Source organism: Antechinus flavipes, chromosome 1 (genome assembly GCF_016432865.1).
Source record: "Antechinus flavipes isolate AdamAnt ecotype Samford, QLD, Australia chromosome 1, AdamAnt_v2, whole genome shotgun sequence".
Lineage (NCBI taxonomy): Eukaryota > Metazoa > Chordata > Mammalia > Dasyuromorphia > Dasyuridae > Antechinus > Antechinus flavipes.
In genome coordinates, this window is record NC_067398.1 from 455,696,266 (window position 1) to 455,712,386 (window position 16,121).

General features: G+C 35.4%; 1 protein-coding gene across 1 annotated transcript in view; it reads left to right on the top strand.

Annotated features, from left to right (window-relative positions):
- Positions 1-189: 189 nt before the first annotated feature.
- VCPIP1 (valosin containing protein interacting protein 1) overlaps positions 190-16,121 on the top strand; it is a 33,920-nt gene continuing 17,988 nt past the window's right edge. Inside the window, exons 1-2 of the mRNA XM_051970099.1 lie at positions 190-3,179; positions 8,061-8,147. Coding sequence (XP_051826059.1) covers positions 476-3,179; positions 8,061-8,147 — 2,791 coding nt within the window. The 5' untranslated portion in view covers positions 190-475. The remainder of the gene's footprint in view (positions 3,180-8,060; positions 8,148-16,121) is intronic.

A 16,121-nucleotide genomic window follows, 5' to 3' on the forward strand; every position in this document is an offset into this window, starting at 1 on the left:
CCTTCCTCTTCTTCCTTCGCTAGGCTCTGAGCCGCACTGCCTCACGGCACTCGTAGTCCTGACCCGGCCCAAGCCTTCATTATCCTGAGGTCAGAGCACACTGCTGGTAGACTCTAATTCCCAGGGGGCAGAGCGAAGGCCGCGCCTGCGCGTTCTCCTCGGGAGGGCGTGTGTGTATGTCTGTGTGTGAGAGAGGGGTAGGGAGAGAGAGTGTGAGAGAGAGTGTGCGGGGTAGGGTGGAGGCCGTTACGTTCGGGGCAACGGCTACGACAGTGAAGAAGCAATTAGAGAAGCCGCGTCCTGTGCTTCCGCCTTCACTTAGGTGTCGGTAGTGGGGCTGATAAGGAGAGGAAAGCGAATCGCCAGTCAGGCGAGCCGGGGCCTGGGCCGGGCTGAACGGGGCTAGTGCGGGTCAGGGCTATGAGCCTTTGAGGGGTCGCCCGGGGCGCGGAGCGAGACCCGAGAGCGGAGAGCGATGTCTCAGCCGCCGCCGCCACCGCCTCCCCCTCCTCCTCCTCCTCCTCCCGAGGCGCCGGCGGCGGCCGCCGCTGCGGCGGCGGCTCCGGGGGGGCTCGCGAAGCGGAAGGACCGACGCATCCTGTCCGGGAACTGCCCGGACCCCAAGTGCCAGGCGCGTTTGTTCTTCCCGGCCTCTGGCTCGGCCAGCATAGAGTGCACGGAGTGCGGGCAGCGGCACGAGCAGCACCAGCTGCTGGGGGTGGAGGAGGTGACCGACCCGGACGTGGTCCTACACAACCTGCTGCGGAACGCGCTGCTCGGGGTGACGGGGGCCCCCAAGAAGAACACGGAGCTGGTAAAGGTGCTGGGCCTCTCCAACTATCATTGCAAACTGTTATCGCCCATCCTGGCCCGATATGGGATGGACAAACAAACGGGCAGGGCTAAGCTGCTTAGAGACATGAATCAGGGCGAGTTGTTTGACTGCGCCCTGTTGGGCGACCGCGCCTTTCTCATTGAGCCTGAGCATGTCAACACTGTGGGTTATGGCAAGGACCGATCTGGAAGTCTGCTCTATTTGCATGATACCCTGGAGGACATTAAGAGGGCCAACCGGAGTCAGGAGTGCCTGATTCCAGTGCATGTAGATGGGGACGGACACTGCTTGGTGCATGCTGTGTCCCGGGCATTAGTGGGCCGGGAGCTATTTTGGCATGCCTTGAGAGAGAATCTTAAGCAGCACTTTCAGCAGCACCTGGCTCGATATCAAGCCCTTTTTCACGACTTCATTGATGCTGCTGAATGGGAGGACATTATCAACGAATGTGACCCCCTTTTTGTGCCACCTGAGGGTGTACCCTTGGGGTTGAGGAACATCCATATTTTTGGCCTTGCCAATGTGCTACACCGGCCTATTATTCTCCTGGATTCCCTCAGTGGCATGAGAAGCTCTGGGGACTATTCTGCCACTTTTCTTCCTGGACTCATCCCTGCAGAGAAGTGCACTGGTAGAGATGGCCATTTGAACAAACCAATCTGCATTGCATGGAGCAGCTCTGGCCGAAACCACTATATTCCTTTGGTTGGCATAAAAGGGGCTGCTTTACCCAAACTGCCTATGAAGCTACTTCCTAAAGCATGGGGAGTGCCTCAGGACCTCATTAAAAAATATATTAAACTTGAGGAGGATGGTGGGTGCGTGATTGGAGGAGATAGAAGTTTGCAGGACAAATATTTACTGAGACTTGTGGCTGCTATGGAAGAAGTCTTCATGGACAAACATGGTATTCATCCTAGTTTAGTTGCAGATGTTCATCAATATTTCTATAGGAGAACTGGGGTAATAGGAGTTCAACCTGAAGAAGTAACAGCAGCTGCAAAAAAAGCAGTGATGGATAATCGCCTTCACAAGTGTTTGATCTGTGGTGCCCTTTCTGAACTCCATGTCCCTTCTGAGTGGTTGTGCCCAGGAGGAAAATTGTATAACCTTGCCAAAAGTACCCATGGACAGCTGAGACCTGACAAAAATTATAGCTTCCCTTTGAATAACCTGGTGTGCTCATATGATTCAGGGAAGGATGTTCTGGTACCAGACTATAATCTGAGTAATCTAACAGCTTGTAATTGGTGCCATGGTACATCAGTGCGAAGAGTTAGAGGTGATGGTTCTGTTGTATATTTGGATGGGGACAGAACTAATACTAGATCCACTGGAGGCAAATGCGGTTGTGGATTCAAACATTTTTGGGAAGGTAAAGAATATGATAATCTGCCTGAAGCTTTTCCTATTACTTTGGAATGGAGTGGGAGAGTGGTCAGAGAAACAGTATATTGGTTCCAGTATGAAAGTGATGTGTCTTTGAATAGCAATGTTTATGACGTTGCAATGAAACTTGTTACCAAACATTTCCCTGGTGAATTTGGGAGTGAAATTCTAGTTCAGAAAGTTGTCCACACTATATTGCATCAGACAGCCAAAAAGAATCCTGATGACTACACTCCTGTAAATATTGATGGTGCTCATGTTCAGAGAGTTGAAGATGTACAACATGGGCAAGATTTGGAGTCTCAACTTCCAACTAAAATTATTCTTACTGGGCAGAAAACAAAAACTTTGCACAAGGAGGAATTAAATATGAGTAAAACTGAAAGAACTATTCAACAGAACATTACAGAACAAGCTTCTTTAATGCAGAAACGGAAAACTGAGAAGTTAAAACAAGAACAAAAAGCCCAACCTAGAACTGTTTCCCCAAGCATCATTCGTGATGGTCCATCATCTGCTCCTGCTACACCTACCAAGGCCCCTTATTCACCAGTATCTACTAAGGAGAAGAAGATCCGTATAACAACAAATGATGGCCGGCAGTCAATGCTTACACTCAAACCCTCAACAACCTATTTTGAACTTCAGGAAAGCATAGCCAGAGAATTTGATATTCCTCCATATTTACAATGTATTCGATATGGTTTTCCTCCTAAAGAGCTAATGCCCCCCAAAGCTGGAATGGAAAAAGAGCCTGTGCCCTTACAACATGGTGATAGAATAACAATAGAAATATTAAAAGGTAAAGAAGAAGGTGGTCAGCCCAGTGCAGCACACTCAGCACACATTGTGAAACATGAAGATATTGCTGTTACTAGTAAAATATCTTCTAAGGAACTTCAGGAGCAGACTGACAAGGAAATGTACTCCTTGTGTCTTCTGGCAACATTAATGGGTAAGATCAATTTACTTTATTTAGCATATATCTTTGTAAAATAAAGAAAATGCCCCCTTCTGTTCTTGAGAACCCTGAAACTGTGAAAATCAGATCATATATGCTTGGGATAAAAATGGTTTTGCTTTAGGTCTTTGATTTGCCTGAATAAATATGCCAGATAGCAAAGACGTGCTTTTGCTGTCTTAGATTCCTTAGAACAACATAATTTGTACTTGCAGTGGTTTTTAAATACCATGTCTGGCGTTTCATTTTCTTCGAAGGTTTAGATGGCAGTTGAGTTGAGTCTACCCACCATTTCTCCTTTGATTTTTTTTAAAATTTATTTTGTTTTCCTGTGCTTAGGTCAGGTGATTCAGGACTTCCTGTCTGATGAATTGCAGTTTCTGGTGTTGATATTTCCTCCCCACCCCCACCTAATTCAATGCTGGTGTTTTCTTAACTCTTTTCCAGTTTTTACCTCCTGCCCTTACTCTTGTTCACATCTTTTTTTTTTTCTTCTTAGTAGCTTTAAGTGCTTTTTTTGCTCTCAGTAAATCTGTCTTTGATTGTAATGAAAATGCCATAAAGAGAAAGAGGTAGTTAGTGGTAGGGTTGTTTTTGAAATATATTAGAGAGAGAATGACTTCCTTTCCAGTGATGCAGCTGAAATTAATGAAAAATCTCTTATTACCATTGAAATGTAATTTAAAGTTTTAGTCAATAATTTTGTTTTCTAGCAAGTTTGAATAGAAAGGTTTATAATATTGCAATGATATGTTGCCAACAAATTTGGATTTGTCTTAATTTTTTTTAAATTAGTAATTTGACCTCTATACATGGTGATATGATATGAAGAAAACAAATGTAGATTCTATTATTCCCTGATTTAGTTTTCTTGGGAGATTTTTGATTTCTGCAAGCATAGTGTCATAAGTGGTTCTATTCACCAAAATGCTACTGAATGTTTATTTTTTTAGGGAGAGGCTCAGGTTTTTTCCTGAAATTTTAATTTTGGGATTCTAAAAGTTACGGAAACTAAAATCTTATTAATGCTTTGGTTTAGTGGACAGAGTATTCAGGAAATTCAGGAAAGTCTAGTCCAAACTTCTCTATAAGCCAACTCATGATATTATAAAATTACCTAGACAAAAACTTGGTCATAATTTGTTTCTTCTCCAAATTTGTAGTGATTTTACAGTAAGAATTCTAATTCAGTGGATTTGAAGGGAAGTGTAAATTGTTGAATTAGACCTAGATTAACTCTTTAAATCAATTATTAAGTTTACAATAAACAAATATTAGTTAAACATGGTGTTATTGCTTATAAACATTCCCTTCTATGAATATTTGCTTTTTATGTTTAAATATAGAAACTTAAAGGATTTGGTAACTAAAAAGGATTTTAAATGTTACTCTAAAATATCTAATTTTATATATGAGGAAAATGAGGTTCAGATAGGGTGATTACTCACAGTTGTAGTTGCAAGTGGCAGAGGCAGGATTAGAACCCAAGTCTTTTGATTCCAAATCCAGTATTTTTTCTGTTAAACTTCAAGAGGCCATTTATTATAACTTTAAATACAACCTAAGATATTAATAAAATTTACATTTTTTGATGTGTATTTATAATTTTGAGTTCTAATCTTAACTTTGCCATTAACTACCTGTAGCCTTAAGCATGTCACTTGATCTTAACTTGTAAAATGAAGCAATTGGTCTAAACGGTATCTTGAGTATGTTTGGTAAAGAATGGAGAACACTTGGTGCCTGGACTGAAGAGGTTATAAAATAATGGAGCTCAGGATGGAGACAAAGTTTGAAGGATGTTTTGTTTCTTAAGTGACCCCAACTGAGTAAAGCTGGTGATAATTATGGTGCTTCTGGCACTTGACTACACTTCGTTTTATTTCCATCCTGAGTTGAAGGATTCCTGTGACTTTACAACTTTTATTAGATAGAGTCTAACATGTTCTTCCATGTAGCAAAATTTTAAAACCCTCAAGTATCAGCATTATATATAATTTTGAAAAATATACCTTAAAAAATAATAGATAATATAAAGATATTAAAACAGGTGGCTTTTAGCATATTCCATTAAAAAAAAGTTGACAAATAGTCAAGAGCCTCAATTTATTGTTTTATAGTATTTTTAGGTTCAGAATATCCATATATGAAATTCATTACATTTGCATCAGAAAAGCATCCCTCACTCAGGTGCATCTACCCTATGATTAATATTGGTTATTAGCCAGAGTGTAGAGCTAACCTTTTTTCTATAGAGTGGTGTTTTAGTACCAATTAAAAAAATAACAAAATTCAGGATTCTTCCTGAAAAATGTCATGTCTTATGAGATAGTTCATCTCTTCATCTGAATGTTTATTCAGTCTTTAAATGACACAATGGGTAAATTGTGCATCCTTTGATACCGTTGAGTACAGTATTAAAATGCCTTCTAAATCCAAATTTTACATAGTGTACTGTATTGTATTATTGGCTCAGTTTTACTGATCTTGTAGTATTAATTCAGTTTTCTTCTCCTCACAGTTTTTTAAGTGACATGCTAATTTAGCGAGAGTGAAAATAATTTATTTTAGATTGTATAAATAGTGGTATAATACCTTTTGTGTTTTATCAGTTTTCATATCAGTGACTCTTCACTTTTTAGGAAGGAGAGATGTTTCCATTATTTGATTTATAAACTTTTTCTTGATTCCATATCAGCTCCCAAAGAGCAGTGTGGATTCGATTCTAAGTGATATTAATTTACTATATATTTTTGATATCTTAAAACCCCTTGAAATTGTGTACACACAGGCAAGTTACAAAGCCAGTGTATATAGTGAATACTGTAGATGTAACTGTACATGAATATGTTCACTATATTTCTGAGTTTTTCTTTAAAATGAAAGGCAGTTTTATAAAATTAAAATGACACTTTATTGCCTCATGGTACTTCACTTTCTTTCCCTAGGCTTTCTGTGGATTATTATGTACTGTATACTCCTAACAGGGAAACTTTCATAACTTTGCATAAAATATCATTAATAGAGTTTGTGTCTAACTTAAAATGCATTTGCATAGTGTTGTATTTTGTTGTTTTACATGAAAACATGTTTTTTGTTTTAACATCGATTGCATAGAGAGGATGCACTTGAGAAGTTGGATATATTAAGGAGAAAGGCAAGCAGATGATTCCTGGGAGCTATTTTAGCTAAATAATCTATGTTAGAGAATGGAAATGAGAAAATTAATTGCATTAGTTTCTTCATTTAATTCATCTTTAAAATCTTTTGTAGCAGACACATTTTCCTCATTTGCAGTAGAAATTTGTATTTTGATGTCTTTTTAATGGTTATAGATTCTTCAGTTCATAGCCATATTCATTTTTTTGGTGAGTCTTAAGAGTATGTTGAATTATAAATTTTCACCACTAGTTTCACAAAATAGTTGAAATTTTTGTTTTGTGTTAATTTTTGCTCTCAAACTTTAATTTATAATCAGATCTTAATTATAGTATTCAGTTTATAAGTTTGTAATTAGTTTTAAGTCCTTGACTATTTTATTATTATTCAGGATACACACTTGATTTGTGTAAGAATTAGATTAGTACTTGGCATGCCATTACTGTGGATTCTGTTTATTGAGTTTTTTAAAAAGTATGGTATCATAGACTGGTAGATTAGAACTGAAAGGGACTTTAGACATCATCAAATACAACTCTCATTTTACAGGTGAGGAAAATAGTACCCAGGAAGATGTAGTATCTTACCTAAGTCATGTAGACTATACTAAGAAACAGTTATGGGATTAGAACCTATGTTATTTGACTTCAAATCCAGTATTCTTTCAACTATACCATTCTGTCCCTAATTAAAATTATAAAGTGGTTGTTAGGAATTGATTGAAAATCTAATTGTTAATTTTCCAACCATATTTATACCTGATAGACAAATTAAGTAAGAATGGGCAGGGAAAGAGGGTTTGTAATTCCAATTATGGGACTTCTGGGGCTGGTGCAAGAGCCAGAGAAGGCATGAGAATATTGAAAATGGGAATTAATTGCAAAGTATGGGTCTCTTGAGAATACGATTAGCTTTTAACCAAAGTTCTCACTTTTTCATTGATATCATTTATATTTGGCAAAATTATAAGTGGAGTAAGAGAATTTGTCCAAGATAGGTGATTTTCTGGGAAGAAGAAAAATAGTTTTGGTGAGTTAGAAAAGAGACTGTATTAAATATATAAAATCTATTGAAGGTTTAAGGTTGAAATGATCAAGAAAGGCTTCCTGGAGAAAGTAGGATTTTAGCTGGGAATTGAAGGAAGCCAGGAAAATCAGGAGGTGGAAATGAGAAAAGAGAGCAGTCAATGCATGGAGAAAGGGAAAACAATAGTCAGAAATTGAACAGAAGTAGAATCATGAGTGCTTTGTGTAGCACTAAGCAAGTTTTGCTGGGGGAAGTTATAAAAGAAATAATTGTTTTTATTTTTTGGCCCTTTTATTTTGAGCAGTAGTTAATAGTAGTTGCTCACATTTATATGTTGCTGAATAGTCTTATCAATTTTCACATTTTTTAATGGGCAAATCACTGATCTCTGAACCTCAGTTTTCTCATGGGTAAAATGGGGGAATAATAATATTTGCATTGCTTACTTCATAGGACTATTGTAAGGACAATCTTTTCTTTTGAATATTGGAGTTGCAACAGGCCTTAGAGATCATCTAGTTTAAACCTATTGTTTTCTTCAGCTGTGAATGTATAAAATGGTTTCATAAAAAAATCTCATTCTAAAACTATTATTTTTGTTTTTCTAATTGATATATTAAAATGAATTCTAGCCGGTATTATAGACTCTTGATACCAATATTGATTCTGAATCTGTTTTTTGTTCTACAGGAGAAGATATCTGGTCTCATGCGAAGGGACTTCCTCACTTGTTCCAACAGGGTGGGGTATTCTACAACATAATGAAGAAAACCATGGGTACAATTTATTTCTAACTTTATTCTTGTATAATATATCTACTCAAATCATGTTTATAATAGGGAAGTTTGCATTTAAATGGGTATACCTTAAAAAAAAAATCTGGAATTTAGCTATCATCTATATATAACAGTCAGATCAGTTAATGTGTTATTACAGTGATATCTGCTGGACAGATATTTTTCTTGTCTTATCACTAAAAATGTTCAAATAATTTGATCTTTCTTAATTTCTCCTTATCTAAAAATTGTCAAGTTCTAGAAGTAGGAAATTGGAGTAGTTTTTTTTTTTAATCTCTTGTCAGACAAAATCCATGGGATAATAGCTATATCTCAAAATTAGAAAGTTATAGTTATAGAGTAAAAAGCTAGCAAAGCCAGTGATAGAAATAGAACCAGAAAATATGTGCATTTAAAAAATTAAGTATCATAAATGATTATATTTGTGATTTTCTGGTCCAAATTTGTTAACCACTAATTAACTTTTTCCTCCACCTTTAATCTAACATACAATAATATATGTGTATACATACATATACATATGTGTGTGTGTATATTATATATACATATGCTTAGAGTCATAGGACACATATCTTTTTCTCCTTTGCTCACTAACATTTAAAATCTTTTCCTAAATTCTAGAGTTATTGTCCAGGCTTCTGTATCCTTTGGAGCTCTGGTCTTAGGAATCACCATTTATTTTTTGACTTATCCCGGTCTCATTAAATTTTACATTATAGTTTTCATTCCACTTAAAGTAATATTTTCTTTTTCTTAGTTTTTTCTTGATTATGTTTTTGGTTGAAATACCTATTTAATGTTTATTCTTTTGAGGGTTCTTAGCTATATGGCAAAAAAAAAAAAAAAAGTAAATTATTAAAATTTTGTTGCATTAAATCCAGCCATTTGTAATTGAATCTCCCTAAAAGATTGTCTTCTAATCTGTTTCTTGTAATCTTGTCATTGAAACAATGATAGCAATGCATAGTATAAATAGGCCAATGCATATGGGACAGTTTCACCTATAATTTTCTTCCAGTGTTTCAAAGGATCATTGTATGTTATATTTTCTATTTATATAGCTTCATTTCCCTTCACCCTCCCCTTTACCTCCCACCCTGGAAAACCTCCAAACTGTACTAACAGACACAATCAGCATGTAGTATAGCCATCATAGTTTGATCAGACCCATAATAACAAGTATCCTGAGATCTTTGTGCTTTGACTCATTTTTGATATGGAAGAAATTTAGTGTTATTTTTGAAATTTGGGAAAATATTTTAACTAAATAATTTTTAAAAATCCTCTAGCTTCTATGCTATACTAAACAGGTTAAGGCAGCTAGTGGAGAAATGGATAAAAGTATAGAGTCAATAGGAATCATCTCCCTGAGTTCAGATCTGGCCTCAGTAATTACTAGCTCTGTGACCTTGGGCAAATCACTTCCCTCTTTGCCTCTGCTCCTCATCTGTAAAATGAACTGGATAAAAAAATGGTAAAACTATTACAGTCCCTTTGCCAAGAAAACTTCAAATGAGATCCCAAAAAGTAGGATACGACTGAAACTACTAAACAGTAATAGCAACAAAAGAGGCTATAAAAGTATAATTCCATAATTTTTAAGTTGAAATATATTAATAAAATTAATATGAATATGTTCGTTATAACATCAAATAATCCAAATGACCATGAATGAAGGTCGTTCTTTGGGGAATGATACAATTTTTAATGTGCACTAACTTAAATCAAGTTTTTATAAGTATGGGGAGAAGCTTAAATATTATTCTAATTAAGTAATTAATTTTAATAGAACTTTATTGATATGATATTTCTATTCAGAATGGTATGAAGTTTGAAGAAGTAGCTGACTAGTTGCGCCATTGTTAGTTAGAGTGATTGAAGAAATAATGTGGATTTATTTGCTCTGCAATTCTTTTGGTTCTCTAAGATTTGAATGGAAAAAATGTAAAGTTACATTTAGTTTTGATGGAATTCATTATTATCAGTTCTTGAAAATCACACTAACCTATCAAAAAAAAATTGTTTTTCTCAACCTGATAGAAATTAGTTGTAGTAATTTTGCTATTGAGCAACCTAAAAAGTGGGGGAAATGTCTACTAGAAAGAATAGCAACTCTTCACTTTTTCCCCTCATTCTTCATTTTCAGAAAGAAGGGGACTACTTATGTTTTAGGTCATTCTTCCAATAGCAAAAGACTTGACTCTAAAAAACAAAAAGATTTATAATTTAAAAGTACTTATAAAGCTAAAATAGTCATATACTTTGGAGACATTAAAGCTTCTCCTCTTTTAAAAAATCTACAAAATTGTACAAGGATGAAGGATTATGTTGAATTATGCTTATTTTTTGCTATTAAAACATTATTTCATACTTAGGATTGTAAGGAAACATTAAATTTTGTGTTACACAGAGGCTAAAACAGGTTGGCGCTAAATATATTAAAGTGCAGGTCTGAATTTTTTTCAAGATTCAGGATTTGTGATAATTGGGAAGGGTTTATCAATTTTAACTTTTTATCATCTTGACAAAGAAAGTTAATAATGTAAAAAAATTGCAAGGGAGAATTTAGCTTTCTTTGTGTTAGGTACTTTAGCTCTCTTTTATAGATGAATATATTTTTGATACTCAAAATAGCTTTTATTCATATTTTTGTTTTTATATTTTCTGCTTTCCCTTTGGATCCTTCCCCTCTTCACTTCCCAGAGAACCATCCCTTATAAGAAAGAATTTTCTTTTTAAAGAAAAAATCTCAGCAAAAATGATCAATTTATCAAAAAATTAGTACATATATATCTATGTATATATATGTATGATTACAGACTTTAACCTCTTTAAAGTAGTGGGGGTAGTTCTTCTAGATCTTCTTCAAGCTTTTTAATTTTACAACATTCTTTTTGATTGTAGTTCTTTTTATTTACATTGATGTAATCATTGTATATATTGTTTTCCAGGCTCTGTTTAGTTTCTTTTCATCACTTTGTGTCTTTCCAAGCTTCTCTGTCTGTATTCATCATATTTATTGTTTTTTGAACTCAGTAATATTCCATTATATTCCACGATTTATTTAGCCCTTCCCAAATGATAGGCATTTACATTATTCACTTTATTTGCAGTTTTTTGCAACTACAAAAAAAAGTGCTGCTACAAAAATTTTGGTGTATTAATATTATTTTTACTTGTAGAAGACATTCTTTTCTGTCATGTCTATAGTCTGTCTGCAAGACTGTAGATCTTTGGTTAGAGTCCTTCACGTGATAAATACTGTCTATATGAACCTGGGCAAATCATTTAGTTGGCAACTCTCTAAAACTGTAAGTTATAGAAAAAGTACTGGGGTTGAGTGGAGTGGCAAATGATTGCTATTCCCAGGGAGGCAGAGGCTGATGGATTGCTCAATTCTGATTTGGAATGGGCTAAAACCATTTGATATCTACACTGAGTCTGATATCAGTTCCTAGAGAAAGATCATCAGTTGTAATTTCAGTATATTTTTAAAGATATGTCCTAAAAATACAGAATTAAAATTGTCTTATTTTAATTAAACAAAGCACTCCTAAAAGAAAATAAAATCTTTTCATAAAACTGTATAGACAGGAAGTTTTGGAAAGCCACAAAAATGTTTTAAAAATATATCATAGGATCTTAGATAAGAGTCAGGGATCTCAGACACCAGCCAGTTTTTTGAACTCAGTAATATTCCATTATATTCCACGATTTATTTAGCCCTTCCCAAATGATAGGCATTTACATTATTCACTTTATTTGCAGTTTTTTGCAACTACAAAAAAAAGTGCTGCTACAAAAATTTTGGTGTATTAATATTATTTTTACTTGTAGAAGACATTCTTTTCTGTCATGTCTATAGTCTGTCTGCAAGACTGTAGATCTTTGGTTAGAGTCCTTCACGTGATAAATACTGTCTATATGAACCTGGGCAAATCATTTAGTTGGCAACTCTCTAAAACTGTAAGTTATAGAAAAAGTACTGGGGTTGAGTGGAGTGGCAAATGATTGCTATTCCCAGGGAGGCAGAGGCTGATGGATTGCTCAATTCTGATTTGGAATGGGCTAAAACCATTTGATATCTACACTGAGTCTGATATCAGTTCCTAGAGAAAGATCATCAGTTGTAATTTCAGTATATTTTTAAAGATATGTCCTAAAAATACAGAATTAAAATTGTCTTATTTTAATTAAACAAAGCACTCCTAAAAGAAAATAAAATCTTTTCATAAAACTGTATAGACAGGAAGTTTTGGAAAGCCACAAAAATGTTTTAAAAATATATCATAGGATCTTAGATAAGAGTCAGGGATCTCAGACACCAGCCAGTCTATTTTACTCCTTCATATTATAGTTAAGGAAACTGGCGTAGGAAGACTAAGTGATTTGTTTTAAGGTCACACAGGTAATGAGCACCAGAGGCAAAATTTGAACCCCAGGTTTCTGACTGTAGAGCCAGTGTTTTTTCTGCTGTAACTCTCCCTCCCCCCTCCCCCCAATCTAATCAATTGGATTAGAAATAAAATTAGCCAACAAACATTTATTGTGTCATTTATATCCTAGGGATACAAAAAATAAAAATGAAATAGTTTGTGTCCTTAAGGAAGTTATTTTCTATTGAGAAGAAACACATATAGTGGTTGATTGATGACTGCTTATACAAACTAACCTACTATACTGATTGGCCTCAAACAGATCATATTTCAACTTCACATCCCATCAAACAATTTTACCATGTTCTTGTTCCCTTCCCTCCTTTCTTTAGGCCCCCTAAAATCTCTCCTTTTCCTGGCCATTATTACCCTTTATATGTTGTATTCCCTTAGAATGAAAGTTCTTTGAGGGCTGAAGATTTCTGGGTTTTCTTGGTTTTTTGTTTGTTTTTTAATTTGTATCCTCACTACTTCGCATAGTGCCTGGCCATCTGTAAGTGCTTAATACATACTTTTTCATTCATTCAGAGGTGAGGAGAGGGGATGCATTATAGGCATGGGGACAACCTTTGCAAAGTCATGGAAATTGGAGATAATGTGTCAAGTGAGAAACAGGAAGAACAACAGTTTGGCTGGACCACTGAATTCATGAAAGAGTATAATCTATAGTGCTGGAAAGGTAGGTTGGAGCCAGGCTGTGAAGGCTTTAAATGCCAAACAGATGAATTTGCATATGATGACAGAGGTAATAAGGGGTTACAGAAGGTTATTGAACAAGGAAGTGACTCTTTCAGACTTGTGCTTGAGGACTATCACTTTGGCAGCTATCTGAAGATTTGGAAAGTGGACAAGGCCAATTAGGAAGCTGTTGTGAGGGCAGACGAAGTGATGAGAACTCCATGAAATCTTGAGTATGAGCCATTTTTCATTGTTACATTCAAAGATTTTAGTTTTTCACTGTGGGCTTCAGAAAGTTTAATTTTTCTATGTGACAACAGACAAAAGTATAATAGTTTGTATATTTGTTAGTGAAATGCATTTTAAAAATATTTTGAATTTGGACCACAATTCAGACTGGCTTTTTATTTAATTACAGTGTTTCTGTTAGATTTTTTGTACATATGTGAAAAGAGAATATTAATTTTTTTTAATGGTGAGAAGCCCTGGGTTCAAGTTCTGCTTCTCACATGAACTATGTGACTATGGGCAAGGTATCTTAGTGCCCTAGGCAACTAAGACTCTTAAATTACAGATGAATCATTGACCTACATTGAGGAGTGACCACACTAGGTATGAAATCACAGGTACAGATTTGCTTCTCACCTCTACTAAAAGAAAAAAAAAAAAAGAAAAAAAAGGGAAAGTTGTATAGTTACCTAGATTGTAATAATTTATATATGTAGTGTTATAAAAATTTTTTAAATGGAGAGAGAAAAATTTTTAAAAATACATTTTTTAAATTAAAAAAATGAAATATATTTATGAGATATAAAAGCTTGATATAATTGAGTTAAGTTGCTTATAAAAACTGATAAAGATGCTTTATTTTATATAATGAATAATCAGTCCTCTGAAACATATCTGACAGCATATCCAGCATTCCATACCCATGATCCCACATTCCTCTAAGGAAAGATAATGTAGTACATTTCCTTATTTCTTCTTTCTTTGATAGCTCTAATGTTGTAGAAACTTTAATATATATCAGAGTAGCTTTTGTGGTTACTTTTACATAAAAGTTATATATGTGTGTGTGTGTGTGTGTGTGTGTGTGTCTGTACATATTATGTATAATTTATATGTATTATAGCAAACTTTTTTTTAAAAAATAGCCTTTTTTTTTCAAAATATATGCAAAGATACTTTTCAACGTTTACCCTTCAAAATCTTGTTCCAAATTTTTCCCCCTCCCTTCCCTCCACCCCCTCTCCTAGAGAGCAAGTATTTACACATTTATCATGCTGCACAAGAAAAATCAGATCTAAAAGGAGGAAAAAAGAGAAAAAAAAAAAAGCAAGCAAATAACAACAAAAAGGGTGGAAATACCATGTTGTGATCCACATTCAGTCCCATAGGCCTCTTTCTGGATGCAGATGGCTCTCTCCATCACAAATCTATTGGAATTGGCCTGAATCACCTCATTGTTGAAAAGAGCCATGTCCATCAGAATTGATCATTGTATAATCTTGCTGTTATTGTATATAATGATTTCTTGGTTCTGCTCATTTCACTCAACATCAGTTCACATAAGTCTCTTCAGGCCTCTCTGAAATCATCCTGCTGATCATTTCCTATAGAACAATAATTCTCCATAACATTCATATACCATAACTTATTCAGCCATTCTGCAACTGATGGGCATCCCCTCAGTTAACAGTTTCTTGCCACTACACAAAGGGCTGCCCTAAACATTTTTGCACATGTGGGTTCTTTTCCCTTTTTTGTGATCTTTTTGGGATTCAGGCCCAGTAGAAACATTGGTGGATCAAAGCGTATGCACAGTTAAATTTAGACTATGTTTGGCCAACATTCTAATTTTGGTCTTATTTTAGGGTAAATCAGGTCAGTGATATAATTTTCAGTCACCATAGATCCTTTCCTTTGTTAACATAGTCCACCTATGCCCTGTGTGACCATAGGCAAGTTACTTAGCCTCTCTGTGCCTATGTGTCCTTAACAGTAAAATAAAAGTTAGACTGATTCTCATTGATTAGCCACAAATTGGTCCTAGGCCAGGCCCCATTTGATCATTGTTTGGGTCCTGATTGACTCAGATTGAATATAAATCACAATCATTTCTGCTTTGGTCAGAAACCCTGAGGGTCTTCTCCTCCCAGGTTCATTTATTTATTTAGATTAGATGAAAGAAGAGATTCTGTGCCTCAATTTTTTCTTACCTAATCACTTCGGTAATCTTAATTACTTATCTTAAGTAATCTTAATCACTGAATGAGTGCAGCCTCAGTCAAACTGAGACCTGATGAACACCTTAAACCAAGAAAGGGCAAGGTCTTCCATTTCATGACCCTGGCCATCTTCAGTTTTTTGAGCTCTATCTGGCCACTGGACTCAAATTGCTCTGGAAAGGAAAGTGAAGCATGTGAGCTTGCTCAGCCCTCCCTCATTTATTTCTGATTCTCTTTCATGTCGGCATCACTCCCTGATGTCATGGTCCTCTTTGAGAACAAAGGACAAACTACAAGAAATTGGACCAGATGAAATTTTAAGTTCTTTCCAGCTTTAAACTTGTGATGTTTTTCCCTTGCATTTTTGACTTCAAATTATGCTTATCCTATCAGACATTTTCATGCTTTTTAGCTTATTCTATATAAACCTTATTTTCTCAATGTAATTGCAAAATTTTTAAGGATAAGGATTGTATTAGTTAATTTGCATTTTTTCAGTGCTTATTATGTACCAATCACTGCTAAACAGTGAGGATTCAAGGGCAAAATTGAAATAGTCCCTGTCTTCAAAAATCTTAGTTTTAATGAAGGAAGCAACATGTATATATTTAG